This window comes from Sapajus apella, unplaced genomic scaffold (assembly GCF_009761245.1).
Source record: "Sapajus apella isolate SASKATOON/1434 unplaced genomic scaffold, GSC_monkey_1.0 scaffold77, whole genome shotgun sequence".
Taxonomy (NCBI): Eukaryota; Metazoa; Chordata; class Mammalia; order Primates; family Cebidae; genus Sapajus; species Sapajus apella.
The window spans coordinates 10,037,321-10,051,703 of NW_022437017.1; the positions used below are offsets into that span (position 1 = coordinate 10,037,321).

Here is a 14,383-nt window from a genome sequence, read left to right on the forward strand (position 1 = left end):
TTGAGACGGAGTTTCACTCATGTTGCCCAGGCTGGAGTGCAATGGCGCGATCTCGGCTCACCGCAACCTCCGCCTCCTGGGTTCAGGCAATTCTCCCGCCTCAGCCTCCTGAGTAGCTGGGATTATAGGCATGCGCCACCATGCCCAGCTGATATTTTGTATTTTTTTTTTAATAGAGACGGGGTTTCACCACGTTGACCAGGATGGTCTCGATCTCTTGACCTCGTGATCCACCCGCCTCGGCCTCCCAAAGTGCTGGGATGACAGGCTTGAGCCACCGCGCCCGGCCCGGTTTCCCACTTTTAAACTGAGCTTGGGAGGAGCCCCTGCCATGGCTGGGGAGGCTGAGGGGCTGACAGTAGCCATGTTCCCATGAGACTCTGCAGCGGGACTAACCCAGCAGTTTGGGAGTGCGTGGCGGGGGCAGGGGGTGGTGGTGGTTTTTTTGTTTTTTCAAGTCACTGAAATGCCTGGGGGTGGGCTTTGGCCCTGCCTTGGCCTGCCAGACCTGACTTGGCCATTCAGAGGCTCCAAATGCCATCTGGAGATGGCGCCCCGGGGGGGCCAGGAGGAAGTGGGGCTGGGGCCCCCCGGGAGCACACAAGGACACTTTGTGCCCCAACACACACACTGCCTTCTCTCCCAGCTGAAGCAGAGCAGTGGCCACAGCAGCTGCTGTCCCCCCCGGCCCCTGGGCAGGTCAGCTGCTCCTGTGCCCACCGGCTCACACAGAGGGGCCTTCAGAAGCCCCTGTGGGTGGGGAAGGCGCGACCCCCGAGGGTGGAGGGTGGCCACTCACCCGGGGGCTTGCACATGCGGATTTGGCTCTGGCCTTGCAGGAGGGAGGCTGGGGGAGTGGCCGAGAGCTTCTCGCAGGAGGTAGTTCTGGGGGCCAGGTCGGGGGCTGTTGAGGCGGGGGAGCACTGGGCGTGGCAGCGGAGCTGGGCCAGCGACGGGGGCATCCCCTGGTAGTGCCGGGTGGCGCTCAGGAGGTCGTTCAGGATCTGCAGGATGGTGCCGATGTCACGCCGCGGCCGTCCGCTGCTGTCTTGGCAGTTGGGGTGTAGCGTGCCTGTGGGCAAAGACGGCCATGAGCAACGGGGACATCCACGGTCACGCATGTCCAGGACAGGCGTCCACAGGTCTGAACTCATGAGCTCGGAAAGCGGAGTGGGCAGGTGGGCTGACATGCACGAGGGACCATGAGGCGGGAATGGGACACGTCCCCGGGACGTGGACGCCTGGTGACCCTTGGCCTCCCGTGCAGGGCCATGCGTGTGTGGGGGGATGCCGGGAGGACGTGTGAAGCAAACACAGACGGCCGTGTCTGCCCAGGATGCGTGGAGTCGTCTGTGGATGGATGTGAGCCCTGAGACGCAGTGTTGCGGGACTCACGGGAGGTCACACGTATGCTGTGACACCTACCAGAGAAGGTCCCTGAGAAGACCCCCGGGGCGTGATTCACAAAGCTCTCGATGACGGCGCCGGGTTTTCGGGAGCGGGGGGTAGGGCTGGCCCCTGGGGAAGACGTGGTGCTGGCACCAGGACTGGGGCTGCCGGTGGCCATAGTGGAACAGTCCATCTGCTAACAGGAGGGAGGGGCGGGTGAGCATGGCCTCGAGGCTCAGGATCACCACCCACCCAGGGTCCAGAGACAGCTCTCCAGCCCAGGTCAGGAGATGACACATCAGTGCAGGGTCTACAGATAAGCTTGTCCAGGGTCAGGACACAACCAACCCAGAGGACAGAATCAACCCATGAGTCAAAGGTCAGGAGATGCCCCACCGGCCCGGGTCAGGTTAGGAGATGACCCACCAACTCAGGGTCTAGAGATGGATCACCTACCAGCCTGAAGTCACAGGCTAGTCCTTCCGACAAGGGACTCACCTGGAGCTAAGAGCCCTTGTTCTCCCCGAGCCTTTCCCAGGATGGCCCACCCTTTGGATTCCAACCAAGGGTCACCCTTCCCTTCCCCAGGCTCACCTCCGGGCAGGTGGTAGAGGCTGCGTGGGACCGGAAGGAGCCGGCTGTGATGGGCGAGGGAGACGCTGGGGAAGGGCTGGTGGGCACTGGGGGCACTCGTGTGGCACTGGACACCGGCCGGCAGGGCGAGGACACCGGGGAGGCTATGCTGGGGTCCCCCCGCGCAGCGGCGGCAGCGGCGGCGGCGGCCGCCAGCACGTGGCGGTGTTGCAGTGGCGCGTGCTGGGCCGCAAGTTGCAGCTGCACGAACATCATGTGGTCGCCCACACGCAAGGCCAGTGTCAGCGGTGAGCGCCCCGACAGGAAGTCGCTGACCTGCAAGGAGAACAGCCCGTCAGCCCAGAGCCCCAGCCTGCGGTGCCCCCAGCCCGGCCCGGCCCCGTCCCCCCAAGCTATGACCTGGGGCCTCTCGCCGCCCCTCTCTGGGCTCTGGGGTCCCTGTCGGTGCCACGGACGCTTAAATAAAATGAATCTGTATTTCCGGAAGCCTCCTCCGCCAGCCCGGCCCGGCCCGGGCGCCGCTGGGGGCTGTGGGGACAGAGGCGGGTCAGACGGGGGCCTGCCCCTCCCTGGCCAACTCTGTAGGTTCTTGCGAGGGGAAACTGAGGCCAGAGGGGGCGGGGCCCAGCTGGCAGTCACTGACCTGAAAGAACTTTCACTTTGCCTTTCCGTCACCCTCACGGGTCCCTAGGTCCTCTCTGCCTGTGATTGGCAGGGGGCTCCATCTCAGCCCCCCCCCCAGCTAGTCATCAGGGCCAGCAAGTGGGTGGAATTCCTGGACAGAATTCTTCCGTCCTAACCTTTGCTTTCTCAAGATAAATATTTATCTGTCCTGGGCGGGGTGGAGGCCGAGGGGGCAGCAGCAAGGCTGCAGGAAGGGGCCCTGACCGCCCTGGGGCTGGAGTCTGGGAGGGCTCAACCTGCCCCAAGCACAGAAACCCTCAATCTGCCCCCATTCAGGGTGGGTATGGGTTAGTGAGATCTGACCCTGTCCTCGCTAAGCCCCCTGCTCTGGGTCCTGGCCAGGGCCCTGCTCTCCCCAGGGGCCGGGATGGGGGGGCGGAGGTTTCTGAGAAGTGACATAGGCCGGGATGACTCAGAACCGACCGCCTCCCAGCTCTCCCTCCCGGCTCTCCGCTGGCAGTGGCTGGCGTAACCTTCTTTGCTTGGGGCCCGTGGGGAGGAGGGGCAGGGAGGTGGGCAGGGTGAAGCCCCCACCCTGAGGCCCAGCCTGCCCGGCCCCCCTGCCCCAAGACAGCCTTTGCAGGAAGGGCCCGGCGTGGCTTCCCGAGAGCAGCTGGAGTCACCACCACCACCCGCCCTGCAACTTCCTCCCTGGGGAGGGCGAATGGGCGGGCATGACTCGGTGCCAGGCAGGGAAGCAACCCTGGGGAGCCCAGTGTCTCCGCCCAGCCTCCCCAACCCCAGCTTCTTCCTGACGCAGGCGCCCGGGGAGGAGGGTGTGAAGCAAACACGCCCTGGGCCCCCTGCCAACCGCAGCCCTCCAGTGTTGGGGAGATGGGCTCACACTCGTCCCAGGAAATCACCTGCGGCCCCCACCCTGGCTCAGGACCCCTGGCTCTGCCCTCATGCCACCGAGGCTGCCGCGGCCACCCCCACGGCAGACCACCCAGCTCCTGGGCCCCCATCCTGCCCCCTCGCCGCAGGGAGAGGGCAGGACTCTACAAGTCATTGGGAAGGGGGCGCAGGTCTCAGGGCTGGGGAGGCCTGGGAAGCTGGCCACCCCCTTGCCCGGGCAGGTGGCAGCCTTCGTCCCCCACCCTGGCAGCCGGCGTATTGCTGAGGCCTGTGTCACCCTCCTGGGAGGTGGCCAGGGCCCTTGTCTGAGGAAGGCTTGGCTAACGCCAAGAAAATGAGGAAAGGAGGAGGAAAAAAAAAGGCCGCAGCAAAACCGGGAACCGAGCGAGGGCCAGCCCCAGCCTCCCTCCTGGCCGCTTACTAAATATTTTCCTAACATCCTGTCTAGGCTACGCTGGCCTTAGGGCTGGGCGCCCCCACCCCCTCCCCTTTCGGGGTAGAGAACAAAGGCCAGAGAGAGGAGAAGGAGGGGGTGACAAGGTCCCCACCCTCTCACAATGGGGTCACAGAAGGCGGAAGGAGTGTCACCCAGGCTGCCGCCTCCAGCCCCCACAAGAAAAGTAAAAAAGGAGAAACTCTCTGGGGAAGCCACAGTGGCTGGCAGGGGGCGCGGGGGCAGGGGGGGCTCCTCAGCGGGGGCGGAAGGGGCTAGGGATGAAGGCCCGGGTGTGAGTGCCCCATGGGCCAAGGTCACCTCACAGGCAGTCTTGTGAAAGCCAGGTCCCCTTCCCCCAGGGCAGACACCGTGGGAAACAAAACCCTTTAGGTCAAGTGGTGAGTCTGGGGGGGGAGGAAGCGGGAGGCCAGGCCAGGCTGGCACCCAGGCAGGGTGGCGAGTCCCTTCCCGTCCCCCAGGGCCCCATCGGTGGCCAAGGCACCCTGCCCCCAGGGCGGCCCTGTTAGGAAGGGGCTGGCAAGGTCTTACCTGGGTCTCCGTGAGACTCTCCAGGGCTTGCATCACGGACTGCTCTGGCCTCGAGGCCTGAGACTACAAAGACAGAAGCAGGAAAGCGGCCTCAGTGTGGGGTTGGAATTGGGGGCTGAAGCGTGGGGTGGGGAGGCCCTGCTGGCTGGCGGGGAGGGGCCCCAAGTGGAATGTGTGGGGACAGGTGCCGAGGGAGGGGCTACTGCCTGTGTGCGGGCCTCGGGGGACACGCCGCCCCACGGACATTTACCATGAGGCCCGCTTCCACGGTGGGTACCAAGGTCAGCTTGCTGCCATCACCCACGCCGAACTCCTGCAGCTTCCCCGAACTGAGCCGGCTGGGGGAGGGGAAAGAAGGAAGAGCATGAGACTCCTCGGAGACGACACAGGGACGCGGAAGCAGAGGCCGCGGGGGAGGGCTGTGCTTGTGGGGGGAGAGACGGAGAAGTTCCCACCCCCACCCCTTCCCGGCTTCCAGATCCTGGGCTCTGAGCGCGTGCAGAGAGGGCTCCGTCTGGTGCCGGGAGCCCCCATCCTAGAGATTCCGACCTCCTCCCTCCAACGGAATCCCCGCCTTGGACTCTGGCACCCCCTCTGCACCCCAACAAGGCACTTTCTCCTTGTCTGGGCCCCAGTGTGCTCTGCTCTGTGCCGCCTTACCCAGCGCCCCAGGGCAACCCCTGCCTCCAGTTCCCTGACTCTAGCCCTGGCTCGTCTTTGTGGGCGCCACGGGTTTCAGCCCGAGGAGAGGCCCTGGGGGCTGCGCCGGGCCGGGCTCCCCCTCCTCCTCCTCCCTCCCTGGTGCAGGCCGCCGCCGCCGCGCAGACAAAGGAGACCCTCCCCCTCCGCCCCTCCCCCGCCGGGCCCCTCCGCTGGGATGGACACTGCGTGTCCCCGGAGGCCCTAGGGAGGGGAGGGCTCCGGGCCTGCAGGAGATTTAAATACCAGGGGGGAGGGGAGGCTGCGGGGAGCACTCCGAGGCGAGAACAAAGGGGGGAGAGAGACGCAAGTGGGGGGAGACAGCCAGACGCAGAGGAGGCCGCCGAGCAGATGCGGAAGCCGGCGCGGACGCAGGCGGGAGGGGGCGGCGGCGGCCCCCACGCCCGCAGCCGGGACCCCTGCGCCGCCCCGGGATTCCTGCCCGCCCCCGAGGGGGCCGCCGAAGCCCGGCCCGGGACACCCTCGCTGCCGCCTTTGTGCCGCGACCCCGGGCGGGGGAGGGGGCCGAGGCAGTCGAGGCCGAGCAGAGGGCGCCCGAGAGCGCGCGGCGCGCCCCCGCCCCCCGTCTGGCCGCCCCCTGCCTTCCCCGCGCGGCGCGCTCTTTGTTCCCGCCCGGGGGCCGGGGCCCGAGGGGGCGGCGGGCCGGGGGCGCGCGGTACCTACGTGTCTTTGTGGAGAAGCGCCAGGCGCTCCTTGGGCACTTTGAGGCGCTGGGACAGCCGCTTGCGCAGCCCCTCCACCGTCTCGTCGGGCGGCACGGCCAGGTCGTAGCGGGTGCCCGTGGTGCTGTGGATGGCGAGGCTCATGGGCGCCGCCTCGGCCGCTGGGCCCAGCTCGCAGGCGCCGCCGGGGGCCCCGCGCCGGCAGCTCCGGGCGCCGCCGGGCTGCGGCTCCATCCCCGGCGCGCGCTGGGGGCGCTGGGGCCGGTGGGAGCCGCCAATCCTCGCTGCGCCTCCGGGACAGGGGCGAGGGGCTCCCCGGATGCCGGGTCCTCCGGGCACTCGGGGACGCGGAACGGCGCGCGTCCTCCTCGAGAACGTCCCGGCCGCGGAACGCGGGACCGAAATCCACGATGCGAGTGGCGCTCCGGGGTCGCTCCGGCTCTTGGGGCGCCTTCCGGGGGTGGGGACGGCACTCGCTGCTCCTTTAAAGGGCGGCGGGCGCGACCGGGGCGCGACGCGGAGGAGGGTCCTGGGGAGGGGGCGCCGCTCGGCCGGTGGCGCTGGGTGCCGTCTGCCGCCCGGGTCGCGCTTCCCCTCGCGTCCCCTCCCTTAGCAACAGCCGCCGCCGCCGCCGCTCGGAGGATCTGGGGGTGAAAGTAACAAGAAAAAAAAAGTTATAATGTATCAACGTTCCAGGGGGCGGGGCCGCCGCCCCCTCCCATTCACTACTTACTCCGCCGGCCCCGCGCCGGCCAATCGCCGCGCGCCGAGCGCCCAGTCGGCCGCGAGCCCGAGCCAATGGGAGCCGCCGCGGCACCGCCCCACGTGGCAGCCGGGCCCGCCCCTCGCCCCGCCCCCGGCGCCCGGACGACCAAGGGGAGCGAGGCGGGGGCGGGGCTGGCGCCTCTCTGAGCCCGCCCCCGCCCCGCCCCGCCCGCGCCCGCAGCCATTCATAAGCGCCGGGAGCCCGCAACAAAGGGCGGGCGGGCCCCGGGGGGCGCGGGACCCCGGCCCCGAGACGGGCCTCGTCCCCTTGGCGACCCCCGGTGAGCGGTCTGGGAGCGGGAGGGGGCGCGGGCCATTGTTCCCGGCGCCAGGAGGGGCAGGAAGTCGTGGGGCCGCCCCGCCGCGTCCGTCCGGGAAGAGCCGCGAGCGGAAGCGGGAGCGCGAAGTCCGCGCCTCGTGGCCGGGGTCCCGGCGGGGACGCTCCGGCTGCGGCCCCCGGGGCGGGCGTGGGGGAGTGGGGACGGGGTTGGGGCGGGGTGCCCGCACCGCGGTGACGTGGCTGGGTGGCTGCTGCCGGGGGCCCCGCGCGCCCAGCCCCCGGCCCGGGCAGAGCCCGTTTCCCGAGGCGCGCCCGCCCGAGCCGTGACGTGACGCGGCGTCCCCGGCTGCGCCCGCGCGCGCTCGGGATGCGGTGAGTCAGCAGCTCGGGTGCGCCCTCTGCCGTGCCCGCCCGGGAGCGCCGCCCGGAGTCCCGGGGAGGGGGCGCTGCGCTGCCCCGGGCAGGGGAGGAGGACGGCGGGGCTGCGCGCGGGGGAGGAACCCCGATCGGGAACGAAAGACTAAGTCGGGAGACCGGGACCGCGTGGCTGGGAAACGGAGGCGGAACGGCAGCCAGTTCAAGGTCACTCGCGGGGAAGGGGGAGTGCCCCGGGGGGCGGGGCGGGGGCTGAGGTCCGGCCAGGGCGGCGCTGGCTGTGCGGGGCCCCTCCCACCCCGCACCCCGGGGGGCTTCCCAGGACCAAGGGCACCCCGAACCCCGCCTGTCCCAAGAACAAAGAAAAGTGCGGACATCCCGAGCCGTCTAGAGTGGAGACCCTTCCTCGCCCCGCAGGTCCCGCCCCCCACTCACCGGGCACGGCCGGTCCTGGACCCCAAGTCCTGCGAATACACTCGTCTGGAGTCGAAAGCGCGCTGGCCCGGCCGGTCTGGGCCGAGCGGGCGGCCCCCAGCCTTTATCCGCGCCGCCTTCCCTCGGGGTGGAGTTTGGGCGGGCAGGGGGCGGGGGGCAGGGGGCGGGGGACCGGGCGGGCGGTGACGCAGACTGGCCCCCGCCCCTGCCTGCCGGCCGGGGCCCTGGGGCACCTTGGCAGCCGAGCCACCCTGTACCCAGGCTTCGTGCAGTTCATGGGTGGACGCCCCTTGAATGCTTGGAGACAAGGGTCTCAGCCTGCCTTCTGCGGGCCCGGATGCACCCTGAATCGTCACCTGGACAGAGTTTGGGGGTGTACGGTGCGGCTCTCTGCCCCGCCCCCTTCCTGCCACCCCAGGCCCGGTGTTTCCGCCTGGAGGCCCCAGCGTGGGGGGGACGGGAAGAGGGGCCTGAGTCAGCGGCCGTCGTCCAGGAAAACAGGCTGGAGTCACCTGCCGTGGAGTGGGGGTGCCCGGGCCAGCCCTGGCCTCCTGCATCTGTCAATGGTGACCTCAGAGGGCATTTATGGAGCGATTAGCCAGTGCCAGGCCTGCCTTGTGCCCAGCCAGTCACCATCCGGCTATGCTGTGACCTCGGGAGGTAACTGGCCTCTCCCAGCCTCAGTTTCTCCACGGTGCGTGGGCATGTAGTGAGAGGATGCAGCAGGCTCACGCTGGGACCATCGCCCCCTGTTAATGCAGGACATGGACTCATACCCAGCCTTTGGGATGGGCATTACCCCCACTTTACAGATGAAGAAACTGAGGCACAGCCAATGAGACAAAAATGTGAGGTGTATCTTACCTTTTCGGTAGTGGCTTTTTGAGGGTGTCCCCGTTGGGCTGGCCCCTGTCCTGCCCCTCTGTCCAGAGAAGGGGACCCCATCCCTACTGAAGCACCTCCTGTCCACTTATCTGGCTCCTCCCTTTATCTGGCCTGACCACCTCCACCCCCACCCTGGCCATGGGCACCCCTCCCAGGACGGCACTCCTCCCCACCCTGACAGGCACACCCAGCCCCGCAGGGTCAGGGCTAGGCCAGAGAGGGAGAGGCTGGGAGAACCCTTGGAAGGGGGTCACAGGGACTGAGATTTGAATGAGTAGGAGCTTGTCACATAAAAAAGATGATGCCGCCGGGCGCGGTGGCTCACGCCTATAATCCCAGCACTTTGGGAGGCTGAGGCGGGTGGATCACGAGGTCAAGAGATCGAGACCATCCTGGTCAACATGGTGAAACCCCGTCTCTACTAAAAATACAAAAAACATTAGCTGGGCATGGTGGCGCGTGCCTGTAATCCCAGCTACTCGGGAGGCTGAGGCAGGAGAATTGCCTGAACCCAGGAGGCGGAGGTTGCGGTGAGCCGAGATCGTGCCATTGCACTCCAGCCTGGGTAACAAGAGCAAAACTCCGTCTCAAAAAAAAAAAAAAAAGATGATGCCAAGGGTCATGGTGGCTCACGCCTGTAATCCCAGCACTCTGGGAGGCCGACGTGGGTGGGTCACGAGGTGAGGAGATCAAGACCCTACTGGCTAACATGGTGAAAACCCATCTCTACTAAAAGTACAAGTATTGGCTGGGCATGGTGGCGCGCACCTGTAGTCCCAGCTACTTGGGAGGCTGAGTCAGGCAAACTGCTTGAACCCGGGAGGCGGAGGTTGCAGTGAGCTGAGATGGAGCCACTGCACTCCAGCCTGGGACAGAAAAAGACTGTCTCAAAACAAACAAAAATCAACCAAACAAAAAAGATGATGCTCCCAAAGTGGATTAATGGGGCCTGGATGAGGGGCTGGGCCCCGTGTGGGACCTGCAGGGCCAGGCTCATTTTGCTTCCAATAGCAGCAGAGGTGGTGGAAGGGGCTTTGGGCTGGCACTGGATGGGCAATCCTGGCAGGGCATTGGGGTCCTCTGAGTGGCCAGCAGCCACTTCCCTCCCTGCCTCTCATGTGTGGGGGTGGCAGTGGCCTGGGGGTGACCCTGGGGTTAGCAGAGCTCTGCCACCTGGACACTGTCACCTCAGTCTGGTCAGGACTGGAATAGGATGGGTTGTGGGGACATACCGGGCTCCAGGGGGGCCGTTATGTGGCCCTTTGGGGACCAGATGCCCAGAGTCAGTCTAAACTAATAAACATGCTAAAACGCTTCCCCGCCAGTTCCCACACTTGGCATCCCCGTGGTTGAGTGGGTGGTTTCTGGGTGTGATGGGGACAAACCCTGTACTCCGTCCTGCCCACTGAGCCTGGGGCTGCCCTCGCGGAAGGGCCTTGACCGCCTGGGTCCTGGCCCCACCCTGGCTGCCTCCTGCCCGGGGACACATCCAGCCAGCACGGGCTGTTCCCTCAGGGTCAGGTGTTCGGGTGACCTGAGGCCTGGCTCCAAGGCTCACACCTCCCTGGTGGTGGGGGCAGGGGGTCCCCGGTGTGGGTGCTGCTGGCCCAAGCCAGGAGCAGGCGGCTTAGTGAGCAGCTCCTGCTGGGTCCCTGCCAAGCCCCAGCTGTGCCCTTGGTCTTATTTATAGGGTCCTGGTGGCCTGGCAGGAACTCCAAGACCTGGGCCAGGAGCCGAGGGACGGGGAGGGTGGGGCCTGGTCAGAGGCTGCTCCTGTGACCTGGTGGCTGGCACAGCCTTCCCTGGGCTGGGGGTTCCGGGAGAAGTGGGGGACTTGTCACTCGTGCCCTGAAGCCCGGGTAGTGCGGGAGCCAGGCAGGGGACTCTGGACCGTCTCAGAATACCTGACCGGCAGCCCCAGCACACCTGGAGGCCCCCCAATGGCACCTAGCCTCAAGTGCAGCCATGGTGAGTCACCAACGTGGGACGGTGACCTGGGAGTGAGCTGCCTGTCCGTGCTGACTGGCCCTAGGCTGGCCTCTCTGTCACTATCCCAGCTCCAGTGACACAGGCAGGCCCACTCCACTCCGCAGGGCCCAGTCCCAAGGAAGGAGGTCAGGAGACCCCGGCCCCAGCCGCCCGCACACCCCCTGGAGCTGTCGCCCACCCCCTGGGGTTGCGGCAGGGAGGAGTGGCAGGCCCAGGAGGGATAGTGCCAGGGAGCCACCCCCTCCTAGGCCCGCCCCACTCCATCTGGGGCCAACCCAGAAGCCTAGGTGCCCACGGAGGTGCCAAAAACATTGCAGATTCAGCACCCTGCCAGGCAGGGCCACCCACATGATGGGCAGGCACAGGGCGGGGCCAGCGTGGGAGCGGGTGGGGCCCGCCTCTTCCCAGGGGCTGGTAGGTGGAGCCAAGGGCCTGTAGGGCTTAGGGTCAAGGCTCCAAGCCTGGAGACCAGGCACTTGGCAGAGGTGACAGCAGTGGGGACACTCCTCCTGCCTGAGGCCCTCATCACCCTCCCCACCATCATGGGTTGAAGGTCAGCACCCTGCCTGCCCAGCAGGACCCACCCACTCAAGCCTGTTTCCCAAGGACCTCCAGGTGCCCCAAGAGGCAGAGTCCAGGGGAGCTCAAAGGCCTTATTTCCAGGGGACATGCAGGATGTGGGCAGAGGCCTGGGATGGTCCTGGCCTCACCAGGCAGGTGTAGTGACAAGAGCCGTGCACACAGTCAGGCTTCCTGCACTTTAATCGGGCAGGGGCTGGGGCAGCTCATCCAGGGAGGGAGCTCCGAAGTGCAGGTCTTGGCGGCTGGCTCTGGAGGGCAGAGGGGTGGTATGCGGACGTCAGGCTGCGGGCATCTTGAGAGGCGTAAGGAGAGCCCCACGGGTGACAGGCGCAGCCCAAAGCTCAGGAGGAGCATTTCCGTCCCAGTCTCCAGAGCTTTAAACACAGGCAGGGCCTGGGGCCCAGGCAGAAGCCTGCACCGCCCTCTGGTGGCCTCCTTGGCAGTTGTGGCTTTCCAGGGTGGCCAGGACCCCAGGAGCTGGCCAGGCCCACCCGGCACCCCTGCCCAGCCCCCAGCCAGGCCTCCGGGCACCAGACACACACCGTCTACTCCAAGGCCTTCACCAGGGCCTCATTGGCCTCAATTCGGATCTGGATTTCGGCCCGCGTGGCCTCGTCAGCCGCCCCCGACAGCTCCGCCTGGGCCTTCTCCAAGTTCACCTTGGCTGCCTGCAGGGGGTTGAGGGATGGTGAGGGCCAAGCAGGGACCCCAGCCTGGCTCTTGGTCCCCCAGCACTCCCTCCCCCAAAGCCTGGACAGCTCCCGCCTGCTCAGCATCAGGTACCCCCTGACACTCACCCCCAGGTCCAGCATGTCCAGAGTCACTGCTTCTTCGGCCAATAACTGCACGGAAGAGTCGGCGTTCACCGTGATGGAGCCGCTGCTCACTGTGGGAGTGGGAGACGGAAGGCGTGAGACCCCACATGGCCGGACAGCTGCAGGGACTCGCGTGGTCAAGCCCAGAGCTCCCTGTGAACCAGGTGCTCCACAAACACCCAAGTCTGTGTCCTGAGTGTGCCAAAAGGCAGTTCCACAGGACCTGCCCAACACGGCAGACAACTTCTAGAGAAGAACAAAAAAAGGGGTCCTAAGAAAGGACTAGAAGCTGGAGGGAGCCCAAGGACTGATGTGGGACCAGGGACTCCCAAAAGCACTGCCTGGGGCCAGAGGCCCTCCGTCTGACCCACCACCCATGGGCTGTGCTGAGTTCAAACCGGGCTCTGCCACTGGGCAGTGATGCTGAGAACTGCTTTTTTCCTACACAAATGACCTTCCTCCCCTAATCTGACTGGCCCTCCCACCACAGCTTTTGGAGGGCTTTGACACAGGGTTTCACTCTCGTTGCCCAGGCTGAGGTGCAGTGGCGTGATCTTGGTTCACTGCAGCCTTGACTTCCCCGGCTGAAGCCGTATTCTTGCCACCGCCTCCCAAGCAGCTGGGCCTACAGGTGTGCAGCACCACAGCCCGCTACATTTGTAGACGCGGGATTTCACCATGCTGTCCAGGCTAATCTCACACTCTCCCACCACGGCCTTCCAAAGTGCTAGGATTACAGGTGTGAGCCACTGCACCCAGCCCAACATGCTTTCTTTTTTTTCTTTTGAGATGGAGTCTCACTTTGTCACCCAAGGCTGGAATGCAATAGCGCAATCTCAGCTCACTGCAACCTCCGCCTCCAGGTTCAAATGATTCTCTTCCCTCGGCCTCCTGAGTAGCTGGAATTCCAGGCGCGCACCACCACACCAGACTAGTTTTCCATATTTTTAGTACAGATGCGATTACATGTTGGCCAGGCTGGTCTCGGAGCTCCTGACCTCAGGTGATCTACCCGCCTTGGTGTCCCAGAGTGCTGGGATTACAGGCGTGAGCCACCGCGCCCGGCCTCAGCTGCAGCCCTCCACCGGACTCACCAAAGTACTTGGAGGTGGTGCCGTCCTCCGCATGCACCACGACCAGCCCAGGCCGCAGGACCTGCAGCGTGGGCACGTGGGCCGCCAGGATGCCGAAGGCCCCGGTCAGCGTGGGCACGTCCACCTGCCGGACGTTGGCACCGTTGAAGAACACCTACAGGGAACAGCGTGGTGAATGACGGCTGGGCAGGCCGGCCCCGCGGCCACCCGGGACTCCGCCTGTCCCGCTGAGAAATGGGTCAAGGCAGGACCCGGCGCCGAGGTGGGCACTCAGCCCAGCGCGGCAATCCGAGGTTGCGGCTTTGGTCCTCAAGCGTTGCGCCTCACTTTACTGATCCGCGAAATGGGAATGCAACGAGCCGGCGACACCCAGGCCGGAGCCAGGGAGGTCGAGGAGGGCACCCAGGAGGCGCTTATCTCGGGGAGGTGCCCGCGACGAGGGCAGCGCGGGGCTCCGGCCGCACTGGCAGGGCCGAGGGTGCAGGGCTGAGCGGCCTCCGCTTCAGGGACGCGCGGGTCCGGGGACCCAGAAGCAGAGACGGCGCCCTGGGGGTGGGGCATGGACTCCGGGGGCGGCGGACACGGAGGGTCCCGACCCGCAGCGCCCGAACCTGCGTGGGGGAGGCGAAGGTGAAGGACATCTGGCCGGGGCCGGCGGCGGCGGCCGGGGCGGCGGCGGCCTCGGCGTAAGCACGGGCCTGGCGGACGAGGCGGACAAGTCCCGGGCGGCGGAGCAGCGCGGCGGGCAGCATGGCAGCGGCGGACGGCTGACTCCGGCACGGCACCGGCGGCCCGGAGGGTGACGAGGACGACGCGCAGGGACTGCTGGGAGCAGGCGTCCCGGCGAGAGCGCACGCGCGACATGGGACTCCCGGCAGCGCGCGCGCGCGACGCCGTAGACGTTGACGGCGCACCAACGGGTCGCGGCGCATTCTGGGGGTCGTAGTTCTGTTCCGGCCCCAGCGCTGGGAGAAACTGAGGGGTCAGCTGAGGGCGGTGAGACGGTTCTCGGAGGTGGAGCGAAGTAAAACGAGCTTCCGTGAAATTCAAAATTCGGCGGCGTGGTGGCGCACGCCTGTAATCCCGGAGCTTTGGGAGGCTGGGGCCACAGGATCACTTGAAGCCAGGAGTTGGAAACCAGCCTGGGCAACATAGTGCAGACCCCCGCCCCCGCGCCGCCTGTACGAAAAATAAAAATAAAAAAAAAGGCCGGGCGCGGTGGCTCACGCCTGTCATCCCAGCACTTTGGGAGGCCGAGGCGGGTGGATCACGAG

The 14,383-nt window shown here is 66.6% G+C and overlaps 2 protein-coding genes across 4 annotated transcripts in view; both read right to left on the reverse strand.

The window, feature by feature from the left end:
- Positions 1–7,868, reverse strand: part of MIDN (midnolin) — a 10,493-nt gene extending 2,625 nt beyond the window's left edge. Inside the window, exons 1-8 of one of the 3 annotated variants that reach the window (XM_032252448.1) lie at positions 7,745–7,868; positions 5,891–6,533; positions 4,758–4,845; positions 4,508–4,570; positions 2,383–2,511; positions 1,984–2,298; positions 1,426–1,582; positions 800–1,072 (exon numbers count right to left, since the gene is read on the reverse strand). In XM_032252448.1, coding sequence (XP_032108339.1) covers positions 800–1,072; positions 1,426–1,582; positions 1,984–2,298; positions 2,383–2,511; positions 4,508–4,570; positions 4,758–4,845; positions 5,891–6,123 — 1,258 coding nt within the window. In that variant the 5' untranslated portion in view covers positions 6,124–6,533; positions 7,745–7,868. Of the gene's footprint in view, positions 1–799; positions 1,073–1,425; positions 1,586–1,983; positions 2,299–2,382; positions 2,512–4,507; positions 4,571–4,757; positions 4,846–5,890; positions 6,534–7,744 lie in introns of all 3 variants that reach the window. The other 2 variants (XM_032252447.1, XM_032252449.1) reach the window with 2 other exon arrangements.
- A 3,494-nt stretch (positions 7,869–11,362) lies between these two features.
- Positions 11,363–13,933, reverse strand: ATP5F1D (ATP synthase F1 subunit delta). The gene is made up of 5 exons (XM_032252460.1): positions 13,721–13,933; positions 13,110–13,263; positions 11,998–12,086; positions 11,743–11,868; positions 11,363–11,448 (listed from the first exon to the last, which is right to left on the reverse strand). The coding sequence occupies exons 1-4, from the start codon at positions 13,859–13,861 to the stop codon at positions 11,746–11,748; spliced, it is 507 nt and encodes a 168-aa protein (XP_032108351.1). The 5' UTR covers positions 13,862–13,933; the 3' UTR covers positions 11,363–11,448; positions 11,743–11,745.
- Between the last annotated feature and the right edge of the window lie 450 nt (positions 13,934–14,383).